The 23,147-nt window shown below is 47.5% G+C and overlaps 2 protein-coding genes across 4 annotated transcripts in view; one reads left to right on the top strand and one right to left on the bottom strand.

Moving 5' to 3' along the window:
* Positions 1–922: 922 nt before the first annotated feature.
* CNOT9 (CCR4-NOT transcription complex subunit 9) lies at positions 923–13,948 on the bottom strand. Its single transcript, XM_062005000.1, has 8 exons — positions 13,813–13,948; positions 9,508–9,687; positions 8,356–8,471; positions 7,010–7,119; positions 6,148–6,257; positions 5,473–5,571; positions 3,170–3,261; positions 923–2,472 (listed from the first exon to the last, which is right to left on the bottom strand). The coding sequence occupies exons 1-8, from the start codon at positions 13,834–13,836 to the stop codon at positions 2,304–2,306; spliced, it is 900 nt and encodes a 299-aa protein (XP_061860984.1). The 5' UTR covers positions 13,837–13,948; the 3' UTR covers positions 923–2,303.
* Positions 13,949–14,046: 98 nt separating this feature from the next.
* Positions 14,047–23,147, top strand: part of USP37 (ubiquitin specific peptidase 37) — a 36,767-nt gene continuing 27,666 nt past the window's right edge. For all 3 annotated transcript variants that reach the window (XR_009819459.1, XM_062004984.1, XM_062004983.1), the window contains exons 1-8: positions 14,047–14,208; positions 15,117–15,321; positions 17,713–17,884; positions 18,493–18,593; positions 19,805–19,986; positions 20,348–20,422; positions 20,972–21,069; positions 22,590–22,674. Coding sequence is in view for 2 of the 3 variants with exons in the window: in XM_062004984.1 (XP_061860968.1) it covers positions 15,169–15,321; positions 17,713–17,884; positions 18,493–18,593; positions 19,805–19,986; positions 20,348–20,422; positions 20,972–21,069; positions 22,590–22,674 (866 nt within the window). In the remaining variant the exon portion in view is untranslated. The remainder of the gene's footprint in view (positions 14,209–15,116; positions 15,322–17,712; positions 17,885–18,492; positions 18,594–19,804; positions 19,987–20,347; positions 20,423–20,971; positions 21,070–22,589; positions 22,675–23,147) is intronic.

Genomic DNA, 23,147 nt, shown 5'->3' with positions numbered 1-23,147 from the left:
CCAAACCGTTGGCACCTTTTCCCCACCCCAGTACGCGCTCTGGGGCAGTGCTGCCCGCGCCCAGGGCTCCCACCGCTACCCCCCACCCAGGACGCCCGGTTTCCCCGGCAGACGACCCGGCGCCCAGGCGCGTACCCGCTGTCCGCTGCGCTCCGCCGGTGCTCCAGCTGCGGCCGCGCGGGGCCGGGGCTGCCCGGGCTGCCCGCCCCTCGGCAGCGGCACGGCGCCGAGCCCGCCCCTGGCACCCCCCTGCCCCGCCGCCGGCCGCCCCCGGCCCCGCAGCCGCCGCCTCTCAAGGTCGCCTCGGATTAAGGTCACGCCGTTCCGGAGGGAGTAAAGGGGGAGTGCTGGTGGCAGTGTGCGAGCACCCTACAGTGTTCCGCGCGTGGGGCTGAGCCCCCCACTCCGGCACAGTCTGTCCCTCCCGAGACCCGCCCTGCACCCAGCACAGCCCGACCTTCCTCTCCGCAGAGCATCTCCACTCCTTCCCTGTCCCCTTCCTATGGCAGAGCCCTCCAATTTTGGAGAGGCACAAGATCCAAAGAGCCAGGGCACGATTTGAGCATGCTGGGGCAAAACTCCCCCTTGGGAATCCAAGCTGAGGCACCCTTGGGACCAAGCTTTTGGATGAGGATGCTCTAAGGGAGCTGGACCCTTGCAAACACACTGCAGGAAGGCAGATTGCTCTCCCCATCGAGCTCCAAACGGACCTCTGGACGCAGCCTTTCTGCAAAGTGAGATGAAGCGGTACCTCCTCCCCTGAAAACCCTTTCACCTTACCTTTTCCAGGAGAGACACAGCCAGCTCCCACCAGGAATTCACATCTCCAAGCTGGCACAGCCAGCACAGCAATAAATTTGCACACCTCCCCCCCCCCGCCGCCCGGTTGCCCTCCCCAAGAGACCAGATCAGGAGCAATCTGTGCTGGCTGGGGTTTTATTATTTATTAATCCGAACTTACAAAAAAAAACCCAACCCCAAAACCAACAACCCCAACAAAACCAACCAACCAGAAGCATTTTCACACCCTGTCAAGGTCAGGGTGAAAGGGAGGGGAAAAAAAGGCTATAGTTATAAAATAGGAACCCGAGGGGCAAGGAAGAGGCTGTGCTCTGCCCTTGTTACGCAAGGCTGGGAGGGGAGGAGGGAAGAGAAACGAGATGGGATTTTAAGACACTGTTGGCACGACACAGCAGATGATCAGCAAAATGGGCTACTCGAGGAGGGGGGGGAGAAAGCGAGGAGCTGCCTGGGCTTGCCTGCAGCCACGGGCGGGCGGGCGCGCAGAGCAGCGCTCCTCGGCTCTCCCTCCCGCGGCCGCAGGAAGCCGTGCGAGCGGGGAAGCCGCTGCCGGCCCTTGCGCTGCGGCGGGGCTGAGGCAAACGCAGGGTTGAACGCTGAGAGGGATGCAGCCGCCTGGCAGAGGGGAACAGGAGCAGCGGGAAAAGGGAGGGGCCCAGGCTGCGAGGCGCCTGGCGAGCAGCGGTGGGTGCAGAAGGCATATACCTGGTGCCCGCAGGACGGCACTCCCAGCAGTTCCACCTGCGCCCCGGGTCAGCACTGGCTGGGAGGTCAGCACGCATTAGCCCCTGGCTGCCGGGTAGCTGTAGGAGCACGCTATTTACAGCACAAGAGCCCCAGTGCTGCTGCCTCCTCCTCCCCCACAGGCCTGGGGAGCAAGCTTATGACGTGAGGGCTCATCACAAGTAATCCCCCCTTCCTCTCAGGGAGGGCACTGCAGTGGCCCAGCTCCAGCCACTGCCTCAGTGCCAAAGGAAGGGAGACTGAAGCTTGCTGCGCCAGCCAGACACAGAGCCAAGAGCAAGGATATGCTGGGAGGGAAGGAAGCTGGCCTGGGGTTACCTGCAGCTGAGCAGCAGTCTTAAGAGGGGATAAAAGAACTAGATCAGCTTTTATTCAGCTCACTCATCTAAACAGATGTGTAAACAAGAAGCGGAGGGCCATGGCATGCACAGCCCATGCCGCACGGTGCTGGGGCAGAGGCCGAGCTGGCTGGAGGAGCAGCTGGGCTGGAGATGCCAGCCAAGCCTCCTGCAGAGATGGGGATCATTACAGATTGCTTTTATTGATTTTTGTTTTGAAGCTGTGATATCAGCATTTGCTGGTGCTGCGATCCCCGGAGGCGTGCTGCATTGCTACAGAGCAGCCCTTGGGCTGGGCGGGGTGGGCCAACAGGCCAGCAGCCAGCTGGCCTGCCCAGTTTGTTTCAGAAGAGGTCACCTGTTCCTGGTTCTTTGTAAACCTGAGCTGTTTCTTCCCCGGTCCCCCACCTCCCCCAGCAGTCATTGCGGAGGAAGAGGGATGCCCCGCGGGTCAGTGACTTGACCCTCTTGCAGGTTCTTGACGAGCTGAGCCAGCCAGCGCTTGGTGGTGGTATCATCCTTCAGGACCTGGGCGAAGGTGGTATCCTTCAGTTGGTCAGGAAGGCACTGCCTGAGAGCTTCACGTGCCCTACATCAAGAGACAAGAAACAGGGCCCAACAAATAAACTCACAGGGGCAAGAGGGGAGCAAACCCCACTAGGGACACAATGCTGCTTTCTAGGGGCTGTTTTCGCTGTCAGGGCTGTCCAGGTAAAGTCCCAAGCAGCAGCACCACAGCATAAGACACTCAGCCAGGCAGCACAGCTGCCACCCCTCACCAACCCGCACCGAGCCAACCCCTGTGCCCTGACACCTGTCAGCCAGGGCCAGTGCAATGCCAGGAGAGGCTGAGACCACAAATGCATCCCCAGTGGCTCTGGGCAGGGCTGCTGCTCAGCACAGCATCACCCTGTATTCCCTTCAGTTGAATGGCATCTGTCGGTTTCTCCCGCTAACAGTCCATGTGATGCAGAAGAGGCAGAGCGCAGCGTGCCCTCTCCCTCAGTCCCTCCCTCCCACCCAAGCAGAACTCCATTTGAGCTCAGGCAGTTGGAACCTGAACAGCCTGAATCCATACAAGCGCCAGTCACTTGTTCTACCGTGTACCATACAAGCTCCTGGAACTCACAATAAAAGAACAAACAACTGAAAAACCCATCCATTCTCCACACTGAGCTAAGGCTGATGTGAGGACAAACAAGGAACCTTGACCGTCCCTGGCTGGAGAAGAACTGCACTTCCAAGGAGGCAGGAGCAGCCCCTGCCCAGACTCCTAAAATGTTTACCTGGGGTTATCGGAAAGGCGAAGGTAGCAGCGGACGACGTGCTTCAGAAGCCGTGCCGACGGCTCTTTGGAGAGCTGCAGGACCATCTTACCCTGTTTGACAGAGGCCAGTGCCACCAGTTAAAGTCTTTGTCAGAACAGCTTCACAATTAGCAGAGGCTGGGAAAAGACCATTCAATCCTTTGCTCTGGCTTCTCACGCATCACAGCCCACGACCTTTCATCTGGGGCCCCCTGCATGGAGCCCGGCGCTCTGCTTGCCAAGATGCCTTTGAGAAGAGCAGCTAGCCACGACCTCAAAAGGATTCTCCCAACAGCTCAGGAAAAGCTTGTCTCATTTCTATTTGGTTTTTTACCTCCCTGTGCTCCTTAGCTGTCCAATTCCCTGCTAGATTAAAGAGAACATCAAGTTTCCCCTCGCACGGAGGCTGATAAGCTCAGGCTGTCTCCCTGTTCGGTGTGCTCCCAACCTCTGTAACGCTCCCCGTCCGCATCTGCTCTGCCTTCCAAAACATGACCAGCAGCCTGGGAAGCCATGCCAAAGGACTGGGCTCACCCACACTATGCACAAGAAAATGCACAGCTGGCCTTACCATGCACCTGAGAGTCTTGTTCTCTCTTTCTGCCACATTCCTCATCCTGGATCTCTCTGGCCCAGCCCAACAAGTTGGTTTTTTTTCCCCCGCAACACTACATTGGCCAGCACTAACCATTAGCCAAATTCACCTGTAGTTGGATATTCAGGCAGCTAGCAAGTAGCAGGTCCCCCTCATCTGCCCTTTTGCCAAGCTTCCCGTGCTCAGTAGTTCCCCAAGATACCAGTATTTCTTCAAAATAAAAGATCAAGAAGTCAGAGAGCACCTCAGACCCCTCCTGGGTGGCAAATACTGAATAACTTGCTCTTTGAAAAGCATCTAATACTCACAATAAAATCTTCCTCAGTTATCAGCAAAGGAAGCAAATCATCACCCTCATGAGACAAGACTGCACTACCTCAATTTTTGAAACAGAGAACAGAAATGTCTCTGAAGATTTTCATCTTCCTCTGTGGCACGATGGCATATTAACCCTGTCAGTGCTGCACCCAAGGGTGGGATTACATCCCAGGAAGGACTTCTTCCATGCTAGCACATGTCCACATCCTTCCATGCTCATACCTCTCCCAGCCATGGATTCTTCCCTGGTCTCTTTGCCTCCTCTACTCCAGGGTTTCTAACTGTGTCCTTCACTTCACCCCAAGCCAGATGTACTTTCATCAAGGCCATTCCTTTTCTTGAATGCAAACCCCACATCAGTGGTATGATGGCCATCAGCTCAAAATTATTCATGTTTTGCTGTTTGTGGGCAAATTGGGAGGTAACATTGTTTTTTACACTTGGGAAAACAAACAAATATTCTCAATGAAAGCATCAATATTTAGGCACAGAACCAGCACTGCAAAGCACTTAATGCCGCATTTTCTTCTCCCGAGACTGCTCTTTAAATAGAAAGCAGCCAACCAACCAAACACGAAAGCAAGACTACAGCTACTCCAGGGCAGATGTGTATCCTCCTCAGCAAGCTCAAAGATAACAAAGCCTAATCTGGGGCTCTTACTCCTGGGATGAACAAATTACAAGTACCCAAACTTCTCCTTCACAGAGGGCTGGGAATGGACCAGAATTGTCTGCTCTGTCTGTATTCCAACACTAGAATTAGAGTCATAAGCAGCAGCTGGCAGAAGTCAGCTTCAAAGAGGGGAAAAAAAAAAAAAAGCCTGGCCTTCCAGGCTGCAAACAGGAAACCCATGAGATTCCTTGGAAAGGGACATTGTGGACACCAGAAGTTTCTGTGGGTTGAAGGCAGGGATAGGACAAGGACTGGAGCTTACTGCATAGAAAACGCACAGCTGGCCCCAGAAATTCAAAGCTGAAAATACCTGTCAGCTGTAAGGCTGTGCCAGGGCAAATATCAAACATGCTTGACCTGCTCTTACTGCTGTGGGAGGCAGAGACGGGAAATGGATCCATGGCCTGAGCTGTGTGATCACTCTTTCATAAAATTAAATCAACTCATGTCCAATCAACAACTCTGAGAAGTCTTTTTCTTCTCTGGAAACGTCTACCTTGGGGGGTGTATTTTACAACCAATACGTGTTCTCTTGAGACACAAAGGAAACGTGCAAAAGCAGAGAGCTCTGGTGTCACAAGGAATAAGCCCCAGAATGCTACACCTCCCTCACCCCGTGCTCCAGCCAGAGAGCAGTGAAGTGGCTACTAGAATATATTTTTTGCTTTTTCTAAAGAGAGGAAATAAATCATCTTACCAGTATCATGGCAACATGGGAAAAGCGCTCATAGGTCTGACAGATATATGCCAGGCCTGTGTCATCCAGGAGGATTTTCTGAAGAATGAACGTAGCAACCTAGAATTGGGAGAAAGCAGAAAAGAAAGCCTATAAACAACTTATCTGTCCTGAGAAGGGAGAGCTGTGGTGCTGTGTTCCTTCCCAGAGCTGAAAGGCCTTTCAGTGGGCAGAAAATGCTTCACTTGGTGAAAGTTTAAACAGAATTTAGGACACTGCACAACGCTTGGCAGCTCTGGCTGGGTCCAGTCTGACCAGAGAACTGAGCCCACAGGGCAAAGGGGCTCCTGATCAGAGGAGACAACTGGTCCAGTATGGTAAACATTCCCATCACAACCATGTGCAGCTGCCACCCAACCTCTGCATTGCGTGGCTACAGCATTTGTTCTCTCAGGCCAAGGAAAGTGGACTCAGCTCAGCCCTGAAAGTTACTCTGCAGGGCTGCAAGATCTTTCCTTGCAAAACCACCAATTTTGTGAATCCCAGCTTAGTTCGGTAGCTTTGCTGTTTGCTTAGGTGAAAACTCCACCGAGTTGCCACTGTATTTACAACAGGACACAAACCAGCTCCGCAGGTTACTGGCTTCCTGATCAGTCAGAGATACGAAGTCTAAGTCAAGACAAAAAGAGTGGGTACCGTTTTGGAGAGTTCACTGCCAGACTCCATAATGCGTAAGCACAGGGGGATAATCTCTGTTGTCAGTAAGAAATTTATCACTTCTTGCTCATCAGTTTTCACCAAGGCCCCTTGAAGAAAGAAACAAAACCCAAAATTGATAAGTTGTTTCCACAAATCTCCCCTTTCAAAGGGGGCCCCTGCTGTGTCCTCCCCAGCAACGACTGAGCCTGAACGCCAGGCAGAGCGACTGTCAGCCTAAACACATTGCACCATGCAATGGCTGGAGAAGAAATCGTTTGGGCAGTACAAAAGTAATCAAGCCAGGTTTAGGGGCTGATTGTTTTTCAGAAAGGGAATGCATGCTTGGCTCTTCCCCACTCAAACACAAAAGGACTGTGCCACCCACAGCAACCTCTGGGAAGAAGAAATTAATTTTAAGACTCTCTTACTTTATGCACTGAGAGAGAAATTATCTGGGCAGAAAGGACTATAAAACACCCAGAAAAATAGGGCAGAGGAAGACAGGACACATAAACCTAAGTCAATCAATGACAAAACACCAAAGAAAGTCCAGTCTGCACCCACCCATCCCTGTGTGCAGGTCCTGGGCTGAGGGTGAAGGCACAACAAACCTGTAAGTGCTCATACTCACAGAAAATATTTTTGGCAACACACCCAGAGTTCAGTGCCTTCTTTTTAGTTGAAAACCCAGTTTCTACACATTAAGAGGAACCTGCCTCCACAACTGATGGAGAAGAAGCAGCTCCCCCAGTTCACACTACGAGACTCACAAGATCTCAATAGAGACCTGTGATTTTGGTCATGCAGATCTCTACCCAACTCAAGAAGCCAGTGCTCCAGCAGCAGCCTGGCTGCTTACCAATCACTCCGAGGCTCGTGAGCCGCAGGTACTCAAATGGACGTGTCTTGCTAACTGTGTGCAAGAAGGGGTACAGGAAGAGAGGGATATGAGCTGCCAGAAAAGCTGACCTGTAGGAAAGGAAGAAGACCCAAGGTGAGAGACAAATAAAACAAATTGAGGATACAATCCAGCATTACCATGCACAGCCTCAGACTTTCTGACAGACGCTATTGCTGCTGCTGCTCAAGAGGGTAACAGTCCATTCTCTGATAGAAAGGTATGAAGTAAATCCTGCACAAAACCTAACACCTAAACTGTCAGTTACCTGCATCACTGCTTCCAGCTGACCAGCTCCTGTTGGTTTTGTTAACTCTTCCCACCACCCAGATCCTCTCCTTTGTATGTTCCCTGTTGCACTTCACCTTGCAGGCTCCCATGGGCAGGGACAGTCAGCCATAGTGCATGTGCAAAGCCTCTGCATGACAGAAATCCAGACTGCCTGATCTCTAGATGTTACCACAGTTTAAATGTGCACAAACACCTTTCCCCAAGCACCTTCACTCTACCTGCTGACAATGACAAAAAATACAGACTGCAGGGAGAAACCTGGAGATTGATCTGCTAGTAGAGGAAAGTTCTCTTGCACAATCATCCAACATTCTTTCTCTGTTTTCAAACTTTAAATGTAAAGGTATGGGGTGTAAAACTACCCTGTTTCTTTGGATATCATCTCCTGGAGGGTTGCTGTTTTAACACTACTTTGCAGTAGCTGAAAAACAAATTCAACTATGCAGCACTTTCAGCAGCAACAGCAGCCTGAGATCATGGATCTCCGGGTAGTTTTCCTCTGATTTTTAGCTACTGATTTTGGCTGAATCAACATTATCTTTCCTGCTGTTGATGTGGGCTTGACACAGACTGATAAAACCTGAAGAAGCCAGGCTGAGGACTCCAGAAGTGGCTCTGCTTTTGCTCCCTTACAACACACAGTCTCTAGGAAGGCCAGTCCTGCTTATTTTACCCTTTGGACAGCTGGCCTAAACAACTGTAAGCTGCTTGTCTAAATAACTGTAAGCTCATTAAAACAAGGATCCCGCACACAGCATTCAGCACAAAGGCACCCTTATATCTGCCTCAGCTCCTAGGAGCTGTCACAACTCAACATTTGGGGTATTTGCAGGATTTCAGGATGATCCAGGGAATGCAATGCATCTAGGACCACCATAAAGCTTTCATCTGGATAATCTGTGCGAACAAGTGAAAGCACTGTACCACTTCTCTTGGTAAAAAAGAGAGGAGCTTACACGCTTCTAGAATGAGACAGGCAGTCTGAGCTGTCAGCACCAACACCTAGAAACACTTACCTTGTTTCAGGATGTGATGCAACACACTGCAGTAGAGCTAAAGCATTGCACACTCTGTTGGACTGATGGGCTGTCAGCGTTGGAGGGTTGATGGATGGATAAATATTTACAATTTCCTAAAAATTAACAGATGAAGAAAACATCAGAAAGCTGCACCAATGCACTCACCCAGCAAGAAACTACGGTGACAGGGGATGACAGCCTATTCTCACCCAGCATTGCTTTGATATCAGATGGCAGCACCATGCTGTCTAGGCCAGGGCAGAGCTGGGTCAGAGTCAATTTAACAAGGAGTCCCAGGAACACATTCAAACATTGATTTCAGTAAAAAATGGTTCATTTTATTTCCTGGCTCTTTACTACTGTATAGACTGCTTTGTTTTGAACTTCCAGATCGAAGAGGAGCATTGCTCCCATGCCTAGAGGCAGAGCACACCCACTCTATTCATACTATAGCTGCCAGTACTCTTGTAACTCAGTGCAACAGAAGCAGATGAGGTTGAGAAACCTAATTCAGAAATCTGCCTGCTTCCAACTATATCTCCCTTCTAATTTCCTTCACTTGTTTCAGGGCCACTCCAAGAACAGTTTGACATCGCCAATTCTGTACTCTTCTTTCCTTCTTCTAAAGAAATTACTAGATCCAGTAAAGAGAAACGGGCAGTCATCAGCTGCAGAGCAGTTTGCCCAGAGATAAGCCGAGCCACTCGATCTCGCGTGAAATGCAGGTACATTTCCTTGAAAGGATCTCTGGAGCAGTGAGCAGCAACCCCACACTGCCCTTCCAGCAGGCTCCCTGCAAAGGCAACCTTCTGACCAGGATGTGCTCATGTAAAACAAATCAGATCAGAGATCTTAAGAGTAAGACTGCCATGGGTCTGCTATGACACTGTATGAAAATACGAGAGCTCACTCACTTAACACCTTGCCTGTTCCCCTTCCAACTATGTAGCTGTCTAATTATAAATCTTATAGTCTGCATACATCACCTTGCTAGTGATGATTCAATCATCAAACAGGCTTCCCATGTCTGCTCCCTTCACCGCACAACCCAACACACATCACACTCCCAGCAGTGGCCTCTCCAGAGACACAGGAGCACTGGCAGGTGCTGCACCATGGAAGGAAGATACTTCTGTCAGCTCTACCCACCTGAAGGAGCGCTGCGATTGTGCCAAAGGAGTGCCACAGCATCGGCGCCAGGTCGGGCACAGACTCGCGCTTCTTGCTCAGCTCCAGCAGCGCATTCTCCCGCGTCTCAGGGCTGGACAGCTCATTGATCCACTGGTAGATCTTTTCCCGGTCAACCTGAGCCAGCGCTGTTGGCACAGGCTGGGAAGGACACAAGAAAACTTCAGTCTAAACATTTGATACCACACCTGGCAGAGAAGTATGCTCAAGAAGCTCCTGACTGGGGGATGGGAAGAACTAACACTGCATTAAGATGCTCTGGATATGGAACTCTTCCTTAGATTAGTCTTATTATTTCACTTACTTGAGATGCAGAGGTCTTACTTTCTGGCCTGACTCACTCTTAAGCTGCCTGTCAAGCAGTACCTTGTAACTTTGTTCAGCAAGGTAAGAGCCTGTCCCAGCAGAGCTCCTGGGGAGGTCACATTTCACACTTCAAGTGTAAGCTTCCACAAACTCAAAGTAAGTCAGACACTACTCTTTTGCTCCAAAAACCGTCCATGACGTTGGAACCTGTCAACAGGATTCACCCAATGTACAGGAGAACAATATCAATACAAATACTAGGAAAACTTTCACTATTCCAGCACCAGCACGATGCTTTCCACAGCCACTAATACCTGCTGTTACAGGCATCTCATATTTATGGCATGTATCTTGTTTACACGCTTGCAGCTAAAAAGGATTTTTTTTAACACTGATTTTGTGCAAAAAAAAAAATCCTGTGCAAAATACAACCAGAGAAGGGTAGATCTGTATTGACACTCAAGGTGTATTTTCTACTACTCAGGAGAAATACAGGACTTCTCTTTTGCCTTTCTTGGAACATTGGTGGAAGTACAACATCAAGGCAAATAAGTTTTCAAGCCAAGAAGACGAGGGAGAGTTGGTAAGGAAAGGAAGAGAAACAGGGACTGTGGAATTGTAACAAAGTTTCTGTGGGGAGAGTAAGGCACAAGTGTTTCCATGAAAGTTTGTCTCCTGCATCTCCTGGCACCACAAGCACTCAAGGGGCAAATGCTCAGCAGGCTCCCAAAGTACATAGCTTGGTGACTTGGACACAAAATATCGAGAAAGACAAACATCAGTACCAAAACCTCCTGTGTGAACATTTCCAAAAGGCAGCTCAGAGCCCTTCACACACTCCGCGGCAGTGTTTCCTGTGCAAGCCAAGCAGGGCCCTGTTGGTGTGCTGCTGCCAGCTCAGCAACCCCACGTGCACAGCAACCACAGCTGGGAACAGAGAATGGGCTCTATTTGTTTCTAATTTGTGTTAAAAACCCAGAAGGAAACTCTTCTTGTGCTTACCACATCAGATATGATGGTGCCTTTACAACACTGACGGTACCGCTGCTACTAAGCAGCTCATCACCAAGCCACTGAAAAGAATATAAAGGAGTTCGGGGACTGAAAGTGTTTGGAACCAAACCTGAAACCAGATGCCAGAGGCAGATTCCCAGAACTGCAGGGGGATGAAGGGAGACTTCTTAACCTTTAAGAGACATCTCCAGAGCTTTCTGTCTCTACTTCTGCAAAAGTTTCTCTCCCTTGTTCATACACATATTACATCCAGTCACATCCTAAGAGACTCTTCCACAGCTGTGGGATTTTTCTCTCCCATAGCCACTTCTATTGTATTATTTAACTTGTCTACCTAGGCCAATGTGCTTGTGATCAATCCCTATACTGCAGGGTTTAAATAAACTTTTTAGCTGCTTATCTTTCCTCCTGTCTTCTTCTCTTGTCTACTCAATTTTTATTTCTTTTCCCCAGAAACTCCCATTACATTGGTATTCCTGACAAAGTTACTGTGCCTTCACAGCTGAGAGTGCAATTCCAATGGCAACTCCTACACCGGAGCTTCGGAAGAGAGGGAGAATGAAGAGAGCTCATTTGTTTTTATCTGGAATGGCAGTGACAAGCAGTGTAGCTGTAATGTTGTTATAACTGTGTTATCTAAAGCTTCCATCTATTTTTCTAGACCCACTGGAAGTTGCAGTTCCTGTGAGCTTAAAAACATCAACCCTTTAAAAGCACAATCACGTGCTTGTGATCCCTAGAGAACACTAGGTAGATTTTCCACACAATTAAGTTTATGATGTCCAGAGTCTGTCTTAGCCAGGACCAATTGCTTTTCACAGGCTCTGCAGCTGCTCCTGTCAGTTCGTTTTAAATGGAAAGAAATAGCTTTTTCCTAACCTCCCACTTTATTTTTCTTCTCCCTCCAAAACCTAAAATTCCGGGGAACCCTTTAGGGTTACAACAAGTCCTGCAAGCTCTGGGACAGAACTCTGCCAGGCAGACTTTCTTTTGCACACAGGAAAAGCAAAAGTTACCAACAGTATCTCAACACAGCACAAACTGGCCACCTCTGCATCATGAAAGGCCCTGTAACATCTTCCTCAGAGGAAGCATCTACAACTGATGACATCTCCAACAATCACATAAGGACATGGATTTAAGCAGCTGGCTTTCTCTTCCTAATTGCACAGTTGCTGTTAGGCACACTGGTAAAAGTACTGCTCAGGCAAAACAACACTTTGAGTAACAGGATATAGGGGATTTTCAAACTATTTTCAGAGATCAGCAACTCAAAGACACCAAAATGAACTTTGAACTTCAAGAGCAGTGCATCAGCTGGTTTGAGTTGGGCCTGCAATGCCTTACTACAGCTACATTTATTGGTTGAACTGGTACACTATGCTGTCTTCAGGTTTGAAATCAAAGCTACAACTCTGCCACCAGGAACACTGCATAAAGACCAACACCATGGCTTAGCACAGCAGTATCACAATAATGTTCACAACATCCAAGGAGATTCCTGAGCCAATTCATGACCCTTCTAAGAGGTAACATTAGTTATTGCAGCTCCCAAGCGCATCTCCAGAGCCAAACGACCTTCCCTGACACTTTTAGTCTAACCATACAAACCAGCTGTGGTAGGAAACATTTCAATACAGAACTACTGGGTGATGTGGGTTATGTATAAATGAAATAGACACTCAAATGAGCCCCAGGAGAAAGCTGACTCTATTCCTGAAACAGATTGTTAATATTGTCTTTAAGAAAAATCCAACTAGTACATAGCTAGAGGACTGATGAGAGACACAATAGTCCCTCATGCATTTCAACAAGCACTTTGGAATTACATTGTTATAAATATGTAGATGCCAATTAAAGAGATTTCACTACAATCATGCACACCCTTCTATGCTCCAGAAACCATCACTTGAATTCAGAGGCATTTGTCAGCATTCTGAGAATCAACTTAAAGACACAAGCACTTAAACAAAGCAAGAAGACTTAAGAAGTTCTCTCAACTCTTTCCCATGATTACCTTATTCTCTCTTGTTTGCTTGCTAGTTCCAAGCAGATTCTTGAGCTAAAATCATCTGAAAACAGTTTTAACTGCTGGTCTTGCAATGGACTTCCTGAACCAAATACACATCAAACACTCATTCAACTCCAGGAAGTCTTCTACACACGATGAACGTGCATTTGGAGAAGTGAAAACTAAAACATGAACCTGCTCAGATGGGAGATGCAATAACCACGTAGTTCAAACTCAGGTTACATTTCTGAATCCAGACAGGCCAAGGTACAGTCCCACTCCCACCAGCCTGAACATCAAGCACTCCATCCTACCCCTGCAGCTTCCAGAGGAGGAGGCAGATGGGTATTGACTACAAACAGAAGTACTCGAGGTATTGAGAGAAAACTGATGAAGGACAAGGCAGTCTCTCAGCCTTGGCTCCTGCTTGCCTGACGCCCTGAGGCACTTTTCAGCATCTACTCTTCCCCTTCTAAGGCCTGAAGAGCTATCCAGTGGACAGAGTGGTGGCTGGGTGTGCACGAAGGGTCCAGGCCCACGGAGGGAGCACAGCGGGCATGGGGAGGAAAGGAGAGAAACTCCTCCGTGATACACATCGAGAAGAAGGCCCACAGCCAGGACACCCAGCCGGGAAGCCCTCCTGGCCCCCGGGTGAGTCACCTGGAAAGGCACGGCCGCCTCGGGGAGACACACCGAAGTGCAAGGACACGAACGCAGCTCTCCACCACCACCAAGGGATCCTGCCGCCCCTCCGCCACCGGGCCGCCGAGGAGAGGGAGGGAAGGAGGAAGGAAGGGAGCTCCCCAGGGCTCGGTGGCCCGCAGCCTCCCGCCCGGCGCTGAGGGAGGGCGGCCGAGCGCAGAGAAACGTCCCCCGGCACCCACGAGCAGCCGCCCCCGCGCAGCCCCGCCCCTGCGCGCAGCCCCGCGCCTCACCGCGGCCGTGGCCAAGGTGTGCATGGTGGGAGCGGGGCCGCTGCTGCCGCCTGGCCCGCCTCAGGAAGCCGCCGCCGCCGCCATCAGCGCGCGCCCGCCGCGACCCCTCACCCCGCCGCGAGGGACGCTGGGACGGGGCGGGGCCAAGAGGCGGGGGCGGTGCGCACGCGCGCGAGCAGGGGTGTGGCGCGGCCGGCGGCGCGGGCGCGCGCGGGGCACGCCGGGAAGGGCGCCGCCGCGCTGACGTTAGCGGGAGGGCGCGCGCGTGCGGTGTCTCGCGCTGCTGGCCGGTTCCCGCCATCCGCCGCCGCCCCCCCTTCCCCTTTCCCCTCCCCCCTTCCCCCCTCCCCCGGGCCTCAGCCCCACCGGCGGCGCCGAGGACGCGCCGGGACGCAGGTACCGGGGCTCGGGCTCTCCCCGCTCTTTCCCTTTTCCTATCCCCGCTCCCGTGGCTCCCGCCGCGTGCCCCCCCCCCCCGCCTCCCTCCGCTCCCGCCGCGCGGTGTCTCCCCTCCCCTTAGAGCGGCCCGGGCCGGGGCGGCCATGCAGCGGCGCGGCGGGAGTCGCTGCCCCCGTCTCCATTTCCCCGTCCGGGCGGGTGACGGGGCCACGGGGCCTTGCCCGGGGGCCGGCGAGGCGGGGAGCGGGGCGGCTGCCGAGCCGGGCCGGGAGCGGCGGCGGAGCACGGGCTGCCGGCGCGGGGGAGACCCTCTTCGGCGGCGCCTCCCGGGCTGCGTGCAGAGGCCGCTTCATTCATTTCTTTTAACTTTTATTGAAAACGCGCCCCGCCGTGCTGGCCGGGAGCCGCGGCGCTGGAGGGAGGCTGTCGCTCCTACTGCTGGGCCGACGGCTTTCTTGGGGGGAAGTGCTGGGGAGGAGCCAGCAGCTGCGGAGGGCCCCGGGGACCCCGGCCGGAGCCCACTGCGGCTCACGTCCTGTCAGAAATGAGCTTCTTTTCCCTTTAAGGCTTCCTCCGAAACTTTATTTTCCATCTCTTACCGACTTTCCTTAGATTCTCTTTTTTTTTTCCCCCTTCAGCTTGTTGAAGTTGCTTTAAGGATTGTGTCTGGAGAGGGTCTGCTCGCCTTTCAGCAGTGAGGAATCACCGTTTTTCTGCCCAAACTGGGAGAGATGTTCATTGATCTCTTAAATTCCCCTCGGTTTCGACTCAATCTCTTTTGTTGTATTTAAAAATACAAGTGAAACGATTCTATGCAACTTGTAGAGAAACTTTTTAAGCTATGCTTTTATCTTTTTGTAGGGAGGACTTGGCCTGCCTAGTTATGTATTTCTCTTTTTTAACAGGTGTTTTAAGTGGAGTGTGCTTGCTCTTGTTAGCTCTTTTCTGTGAGCAAGCATGGCTCCACTAAAGGTGCATGGACCTATCCGGATGCGCAGCATGCAGACTGGGATTACAAAATGGAAAGAAGGGAGCTTTGAAATTGTGGAGAAGGACAACAAAGCCAGTCTAATTGTTCACTACAATGTTGGAATTCCAAAGACATTTCAGGTACACCAAATACTAGGGTTCTTGTTTGAGCAGTGCATGGTTTGTCCTCTTCAAGGCTGTTGTGTCACACAAACTTCCTTCTGTCACTGTTTCTTGTTCCTCGTTTCCTGAACACTAATCCCTTTGTATAACTCTCCTGTAAATTATCCATGTGTACTGTTAGAGGTTCTGCCAAGATGGCTATAGAGATACCACTGACTGGGAAGAACCCAAAAAGTAGAGAAAAGTTACCAGAGCATATGGCATCATGGTTCCCATATTCAGGGTCTTGCAACATGCAACCTTTCTGTTGCTGGTACGTTTTCAGAATCTAGAGGTGAAGATTCTGAACACTTTGTACGAGCAGTTTTCCCAGCTGAAGTGTAACATTGCCTTTTCCATGTTTATACAAGACCCTGCTGAGCGACAGTTGTTACAGTTTTAGGTTTTAAATATGCAGGACAACATACTTTCCTCATTGGGAGGCTGATGCGGGACAACTGGTTTCCTCACTGGTAAAGATTCTCTTGCAATACTAAAACTGCCTCTTTTTCATTCTTTTGGTTTTTTCAGCTCATTTTTCTGAGGAGTTTAGAGTTTTTTTACACAATGCCCCAAACTGAAAGATTGCAAAGGAATGTTCTTCTGTAAGAAATTTCTGTCTGACTTTAAATGATGTAGAGGATACAAGAACAGTTGGAAGAAAAACCAAAAAGCCTAAATTGTCTTATTTAGCAACTTTGTAACAGCCTAAAGTGATCTAAATATTAGCTTCTGCTTTTTGGTACCACAGTTGCTTTTCCTCAGTGGTGTTCACTAGACCTTTCTCTGATACATTTATTTCTGTATGCAGACCCAAAGACAAAATGTTCCTTTTACGTTGGAAAGGGTAGGTTTTGCTACCTTAGCATGCTGAAAAGTCTCCACAGAGAATCAGGCAGACCATGTTGCCTTGGAGTGAAGGTGTGAGAAAATCATTAGCTGTGAGTAGTTCCTACCTCTGTGACTGTGGAGTTGGAAAGATTCATTTGCCTTCTCACGTGCCATACTGTGACTGCATGTTTGATTTAATCCAGCATTGGACCATACCAGTGAAGAGTGGTCTCTTCTTCCCCTTGTACCTTCCCTCAGTTCTTGTTCTCACTTGCTCCTTTCTGCCTGGACAAGTGTTAACATGATGTGATGATGACTTGAAAGGTGGCTCTGTGGGGAGGATGAGCCTATAGAACGTGGCCCAATGGGACAAGTTTTCCTCTCAGCCTCTTGCATCTGCTGCCTCTGGCACTTGTCAGATCTCCCTGTGAGCTCAGTGGAGGATTTTCACTTGAATTGATATAGGCAAAGGACCAAATCTGAGGTCTGGTGGAGGGAGTGATATGGCACTTTATGGCTAGCACTGGAGCAGAGGAGAAAGAGGAAATTCCACATCTTTAGAATAACTGTTTTTGTTTGGATGGTGGTTATCTTTCACTGAGATCTGCTTTTTGATCTCATTCATCTTGAAGCAACACAGGCACTGACAGAAGAGCGTTGGTAGGAATGAGCAGCACAAAGCAAGAGCTGCCTGCCCCTTGTGCTTGGGTGTAGTTTGTGAGCTGACCCCAGTCTGTCACGGTGCTCTGATGTGCCTCTCCAGGCCTGACAAACTCCTGATAATTCTGCTTTAGATGTAGAGAGAGATTGCACTGGGAGAACTGTGAGTGTTTTCTCCACCTCTCTTACTTCTGTGTAATGGAACCTTTGGGTGGATCCAGGATTGCATTCTTTCTACTTACTTTCTTCCTTCTTCCACCAGCTTTATATATTGAGCATGATGTCACATAGAATCCTTTCATCTGGAAGAGACCTTTAAGATCGAGTCCAGCCTTTGTCCCAGCCCTGTCAACCACTAGACCATTTCCCTAAGTGCAACACCCACCCATCTCTTGAACACTTCCAGGGACAGTTCCAATGCCTGACAACCCTTTCAGTAAAGGAATTCCTCTTCCTATCCAGCCTGAACCTCCCCTGGCACAACTTGAGGCCATTTCCCCTTGTTCAGTTACATGTTACTAGGGAGAACAGACCGACCCCCACCTTTGATCAGTTGGAGCTGGCTCTACCAGCTGTGTCCCTCCCAACTTCTTGTGCACTCCCAGCCTTCTTGCTAGTGGGGTAGGGTGAGTGGCAGAAAAGGCCTTGACTCTGTGTAAGCACTACTCAGAAATAACCAAACTGTCCTAGTGTTATCAATACCGCTTTCAGCACAAACCTGAAACACCACCCAGTACTATCTACTATGAAGAAAATTAACCATATCCCAGCCAAAACCAGCACAACCACTTACTGTCTCTATTTGAAGTGTTTTGTTTGATTTTATAAGTATTTTGGCCTTTCAAAAATGGATTTATGTTCATAGTTACTTCTTTTCAGCTAAGCCATAACATTAAAACTGTGACCTTACGACCAAATGGTAGAAAACTGTGCTGTCTGATGCTAACACTAAAGGATACCAGCTTCCTGACAATTGATAAGGTGCCGTTGAAAGAGGCAAATGAAATGCGGATGTATTTGGATGCAATCCATCAAGACAGAGTTTATACTGGTAAGAGCAATGATTGTAAATCATGTTAATAACAGTTTGGAAAAGGGGTCAGCTCTGTGCTTTCTTTTTTTTTTTTCATCTTTAGCCATTTTGTCCTCCCTGTGTTATTGACTTTCTTTGCGTATGTGTAAATGCTTCTTTCTGGCCCTGAACTCTGATTTTTGTTAGGTCCCTTTTCATAGAATCGTAGAATGGTAGAGGTTGGAAGGGACCTTGAGAGATCGTCTAGTCCAGCCCCCCTTTCCTAATGTATCTTCATCATGCTGAACAATAACCAGAGATGAGACACATAACAATAGTTTATGTTGGTATTTGAAAAATTCTTGTCTGTTTATCCCACATCCATAGTCTCCTTCTTTTTCATTTCGCCTCTTGTTTTGTTCTTTTTTAAGAATAGGAACTATACTGCCAACTGAGTAAATGACCGATACAAGGGTTATCCATAAACATGTGCTTATGTTTGTGCGCTCACAATATTGTGCTGTCTGTTGGCAAGAAATTCAGCATGACCCTTCCAAAATCAACTGCAGCTAAATAATGCCTTACAGATAAGAATGCCAATCAGTTAAATGCCAATCAAATCAGATGTTGTGTATTTTTCCTGTCAGCTGGGAAACCCTCTCAGGGATCTGGCAGCTTTGGAGGTGTGCTGGGCAGCAGGACCACACAGAAGGAAGCTAATAGGCAATTTTCTTATATAGAGAACCAGGTTTGTTTTAATTGTTCAAATTTTTCCTTTAATTTGATTTCATTCATTTCCTCCTCTCATTCTCTTATTGTGTGTGGTAATAGCCCTATAAATACTTCTTTTGCATCCAAAGTCTTTGTAATGTAGAAGGCTTGGAACAGATGTATACAGGGTGATTGGCAACGGTGTGTCTTGCTCACAAGGAGCCGCGTGTTCTGTGAATGAGAAAGATCAGTGGAAGACTGAATATGGTCTTCATGCTGAGCTATCAGGCAGACAGAGAAGAAGCAGGAATGGAAGTGCATGATTAGGACTTGCTTCTTGCATAGTTCTGAGTGTCTGTGTGTTTATACTGAACACCTGACATAGCACTTGAAGATGTTATTGTCAACATAGATCTTAATGAATTAAGCAGACTTCAGCCAAACGTATATATTGACCTGTTTTTGTACTAGGATAAAGTGACTGGACCTGCTCAGATTTTCATGTAAAGTTTGCAGAAAGTGTTTTTCCTTCAAAATACTTCTATTTTTCCATTTCTTCCCGAGTAACACAAGTTTCATGGTGTATCTACCAGCTTTCATTTGCTCTGTTGTCTCTGTGAATATTCTTGTATTACTGCCCCGAGGGAGAATTTTTTTGACGTTGTTCCAAAACAAGTTTTACATGTTGCTTAAAGGCAATTTCCCAGTAAAAACTCTAAGGCTGTATATACAGTGGTAAGATTAGACATGTTTAATTTTCAAGTCTAAAATTGACCAACATTCCTTAGCCAACTATTAGCTCCCTCCCTTGCGTTACATGTGATGCTCGCTTGGCACAAGACTGTCAGGGCACTGTTCTAATTGTGTGGGTTTTAATATTGTGTTTGTTTGCTTTTAAGTACCACCCAAGATTATTGTGCAGATAGTTACGAATTGTACCTCGTTTTTTGTAATGTCGAAGTATGTAAAGGAGATTTTGGAAACTAAAGTTCAACTGACAGGGTTGGAAAGTGAGAAAGGAAATCAGTTACTGCAGTAGAATTTCGTGTTTATGATTTGCTTTGGTACAGTGAAAATTTTACCTAATTAGTGTTAAACTCTCTATCTGTTACAAGTAGCATTTTTTTCTGCTTTTGGATGTCAGACTGTAGCAAGTAAAGCAGTGGTGTAAGTGCTAGATTAGACCAGAGATGGTCACGTTTTTCACTTTGGGTTATCTCCCCGGCGCCCTCCTCTTGGATTTTGCAGACTCCTCCCAAAAGAGTGGCTGTGGAAAGTAAGGAGGAGAATCCATTTCGCAAGGTGCTGGGTACCCCAGCGAGGGCATCTGTGAAGAGTTCAGCTGGAACTGGGACACCTGGCAACAGGGTGAACATTTCAGCATCTCCTGCATCATCGGGCCCTCACAGAACGAGCCTGCTGGAGAACCGGTAGGACTCTTATCCTCTTGTTATGATCTTGTTATAATTTAGCTCTTTATAGAACTGCAGGTGGAACTCGGTACACCTAGAGGTGAGAAAGGAATGTGTTTCTTCCTCTGGTTTTGCTGTTACTTTTAACAGGATATTAATATGTGCGTTTCTAGCCTCTGGCTGGTACTGGCATTAGAGCTTTTTAAGAACAACTTTGGACAGACCAAATTCTTCTCGATGTGCTGTGTTGTAAAAGTGGAGATTGTGGAAGATAGGTGCAAAATGCACAGAAAGCATTGAGGAGTTCTGTTCAGTTGAAGGAGGATCGTTTATTAGCCTTTCTGAAAGAATGACCACTTCAAAAATTTTCTGTCATCAGTGAAAAGAGGAAAAGAACTCAACCTCCTGGTTCAGAAATGAGTGAAGATTATCCCAAAGAGAACGATTCTTCAACGTAAGTAACCTTCTAGTTTCTGATTTTAAACTCTCCCTTCATTTGTAATGGTGAATTTTTCTGACAAGAATGCTTGACTATTTCCTATCTCAGCAGCACGGTACAGGCCAGCCACTGGTCAACTTCTGAGCACACTGAGTGCTTGAAATGGGCTTTGCATTCGGGATTAACGAGAAAAATGCAACTTCCTTTAGCAGTGGATTTGCAGGAACTGGCACATGCAAATTTTGTGTCATCTTTCTTCTGTCCCTTTAGTCAGGATTGTCATATGTGTGTAGCAATAGGTATCATCTTTATTGAATTTGCTTTGACCCTTTTCAAAGTAAAATTCATAAAGAGCAATTGCCAGTTGGAGAATAAGCTCCTTGTGTTTGAAATAGCATTGAATCAGAAGTAAGAAGGCTTGTTTAAATGAATTGGTTAAGCTTCCCTGTGAGTAAAGTTTAACTGTTCCAGGAGATAAATGCTTTAAACCAAGTTGTAAATGTCAAATGGGAATATCCCGTATCTTTTATAGCTGCACTGACTTCCACTCTTGTTTATCTGTAGCAACAATAAAGCCTTGAGCGATCCAGCATGGAAGTACCTGAACAGCAGCAGAGAGAAACAGTTGAATCTGAAGCAGGCAGAGGAAAATAGGACATCAGGTAAAAAAAAGTCCGTAAAGCCAAATGATACCTGGCTTTGACCAATACGGTTTTATCCTTTGATATTAGTCTAGAAAGTTGCTGCAGAGGTGATTTTCCTAATCTTCATCCCTGTGCCACTAGCGCTTTTTATTTCCTCCAGAGCCATATATGAGATGCAAACAACTTGCCTTCATTTTCAAAGTTTATCCTCTCTGGTGTGACACTGACCTTTATACTTAGGTGCTAATACCAGCCCATGTGCTGGCTTGTTTGAAAATTCAACAAGCAGCTTCAAACTTTGCTCCAAGCTTCCCTTCCTCTTGGGAAGCGTTTCTTGTAAACACCTGAGGATTTAACTTTTGTTTTCTTTCTCTTTTATTTTAAAGCTCTCCTTTGCTGTTAATGCCCACTTGAGTTGTTGCCTGGTTTTTGTGCCAAAAGCATGTACTGATTGCTTTTGCTTGCCTCTGTCTCCCCCAGAACTTAGAGGGGGAACTCTTTGGGGCCAGGACTTTTGTTTTGTTTGTACTAAAGTTCTGTCGGATACTGACGTGTGACAGGGTTTTATAGACAATATAGAAATGTTGACAGCATGTACAGATGTTAGTGAGCAGCAAAGTTCTTCAGTTTTACTAATAAATTCTGCACCTCTTTCACTATAAGGGGAAATACATTCAAGACTTTGTTTGTATGGGGAATGTTGCTGAATGCCTTCTTTTGTTAGTGCAGCTCTGATGGCACAAACATGTTGCTGGAGAAGCCAGTAAGGTGAATGTTTATCTCTGAATGAAAATCTAGTTTACTTGTTAGAGTCAAAATAAGAAGCTGTGTGTTCAGATAATAGCATTGTGAACTTCCTTCGTATATCTGTTTTAGAAAGCAGCACGGCTCAAACCACTTCAGGCAAGGATAGAAGCAAATGTTAATTCATTATCCCAACTAAATTACGCTGTGATTCACTGTAATAGCTGGGGTTTTGACTCTAGAGAGCGTTTTTTTTTAATGTGGCACCATCTGAGGCATTAGACTGTCAGGATCTGACACAGTGATATCAGAACAATGAAACAATCATATTTTGCTCCAAGCATGTTGTGATTTACTGTGGGATTTGGAGCGGGAAGAGAAACTGTTTTCACTTTCACTTCTGCATATTTACATTGAAGCTTGAGAGCACTGTATTGGAAATCATCAGTGAGTTTTCTCTTATATGTATCTTGTGTACTTAAGGTGGATATTTATTATCTTTCAGATAGTTAAGACTGTTCAATGACTTTTTAATGTTTTGTGTTGCAATTTGGATCTATTGGGAGATTATGGTATTAAATTCAATTAAAACTCCAGCATGTCTTTGCTTATGTACGATTAATGTTCACATTGCTACTTCTGTGTGGTTTGGTACTTTTCCAAACAATTCTGGAAAATGGTATTTGAGGATTCTAAACCTTTAGACTAAAATGCTTTGAAATGAGTTGTGTGTTATGTAAAATAGCTGAGATACTTGGAACAAAATGACCTGCCTTTCTTTTCTGTTTTTCAAGGTATTTTACCACTGCAGTCATCCTCCTTTTATGGTAGTCGATCCTCAACAAAAGAGTACTCCACTGGCAGTTCCACCTTGGACAGGTAGGACTGATTCACCACCATGAACTGTAAATGACAGTTCTTTCCCAGGAACTAGGATCTTCAGTTTCCTGTGTATTTATCACATGGTGTATAGCTTATGTGCATAAAATGTGTCTCGGGAGTACAATCTAGACATTCAGCGTGACTACAGTTGCTCTAGTTACATCTACAAACTCCAGTTACTTGTTGCAGCAGAGGTACTTTGTACAATCACTCAAGTTTATTAGAGTAATTGTGAATGACTGCTCCAGATGATACCTGAAGTCTAGATGGTTCAACTTCTGTGTAAACTCTGGAACACTAAGTCCTTGATTCATTTTTCCGAAGTAGATAAATGACGGGAAGCTCTGTATTTTAGTAATCCCAAATCCTGCTGAGGTTGGGATTCTTCTGTGTTAGATGCTGTACAATCAAACTGTCAGTGTCTGCTCTAGATAGATAAGAAACAAGATCAAGGAAGAAAAGCAGCATTG

This window comes from Colius striatus, chromosome 11 (assembly GCF_028858725.1).
Source record: "Colius striatus isolate bColStr4 chromosome 11, bColStr4.1.hap1, whole genome shotgun sequence".
NCBI lineage: Eukaryota > Metazoa > Chordata > Aves > Coliiformes > Coliidae > Colius > Colius striatus.
This window is presented reverse-complemented; position numbering and strand designations above follow the sequence as displayed.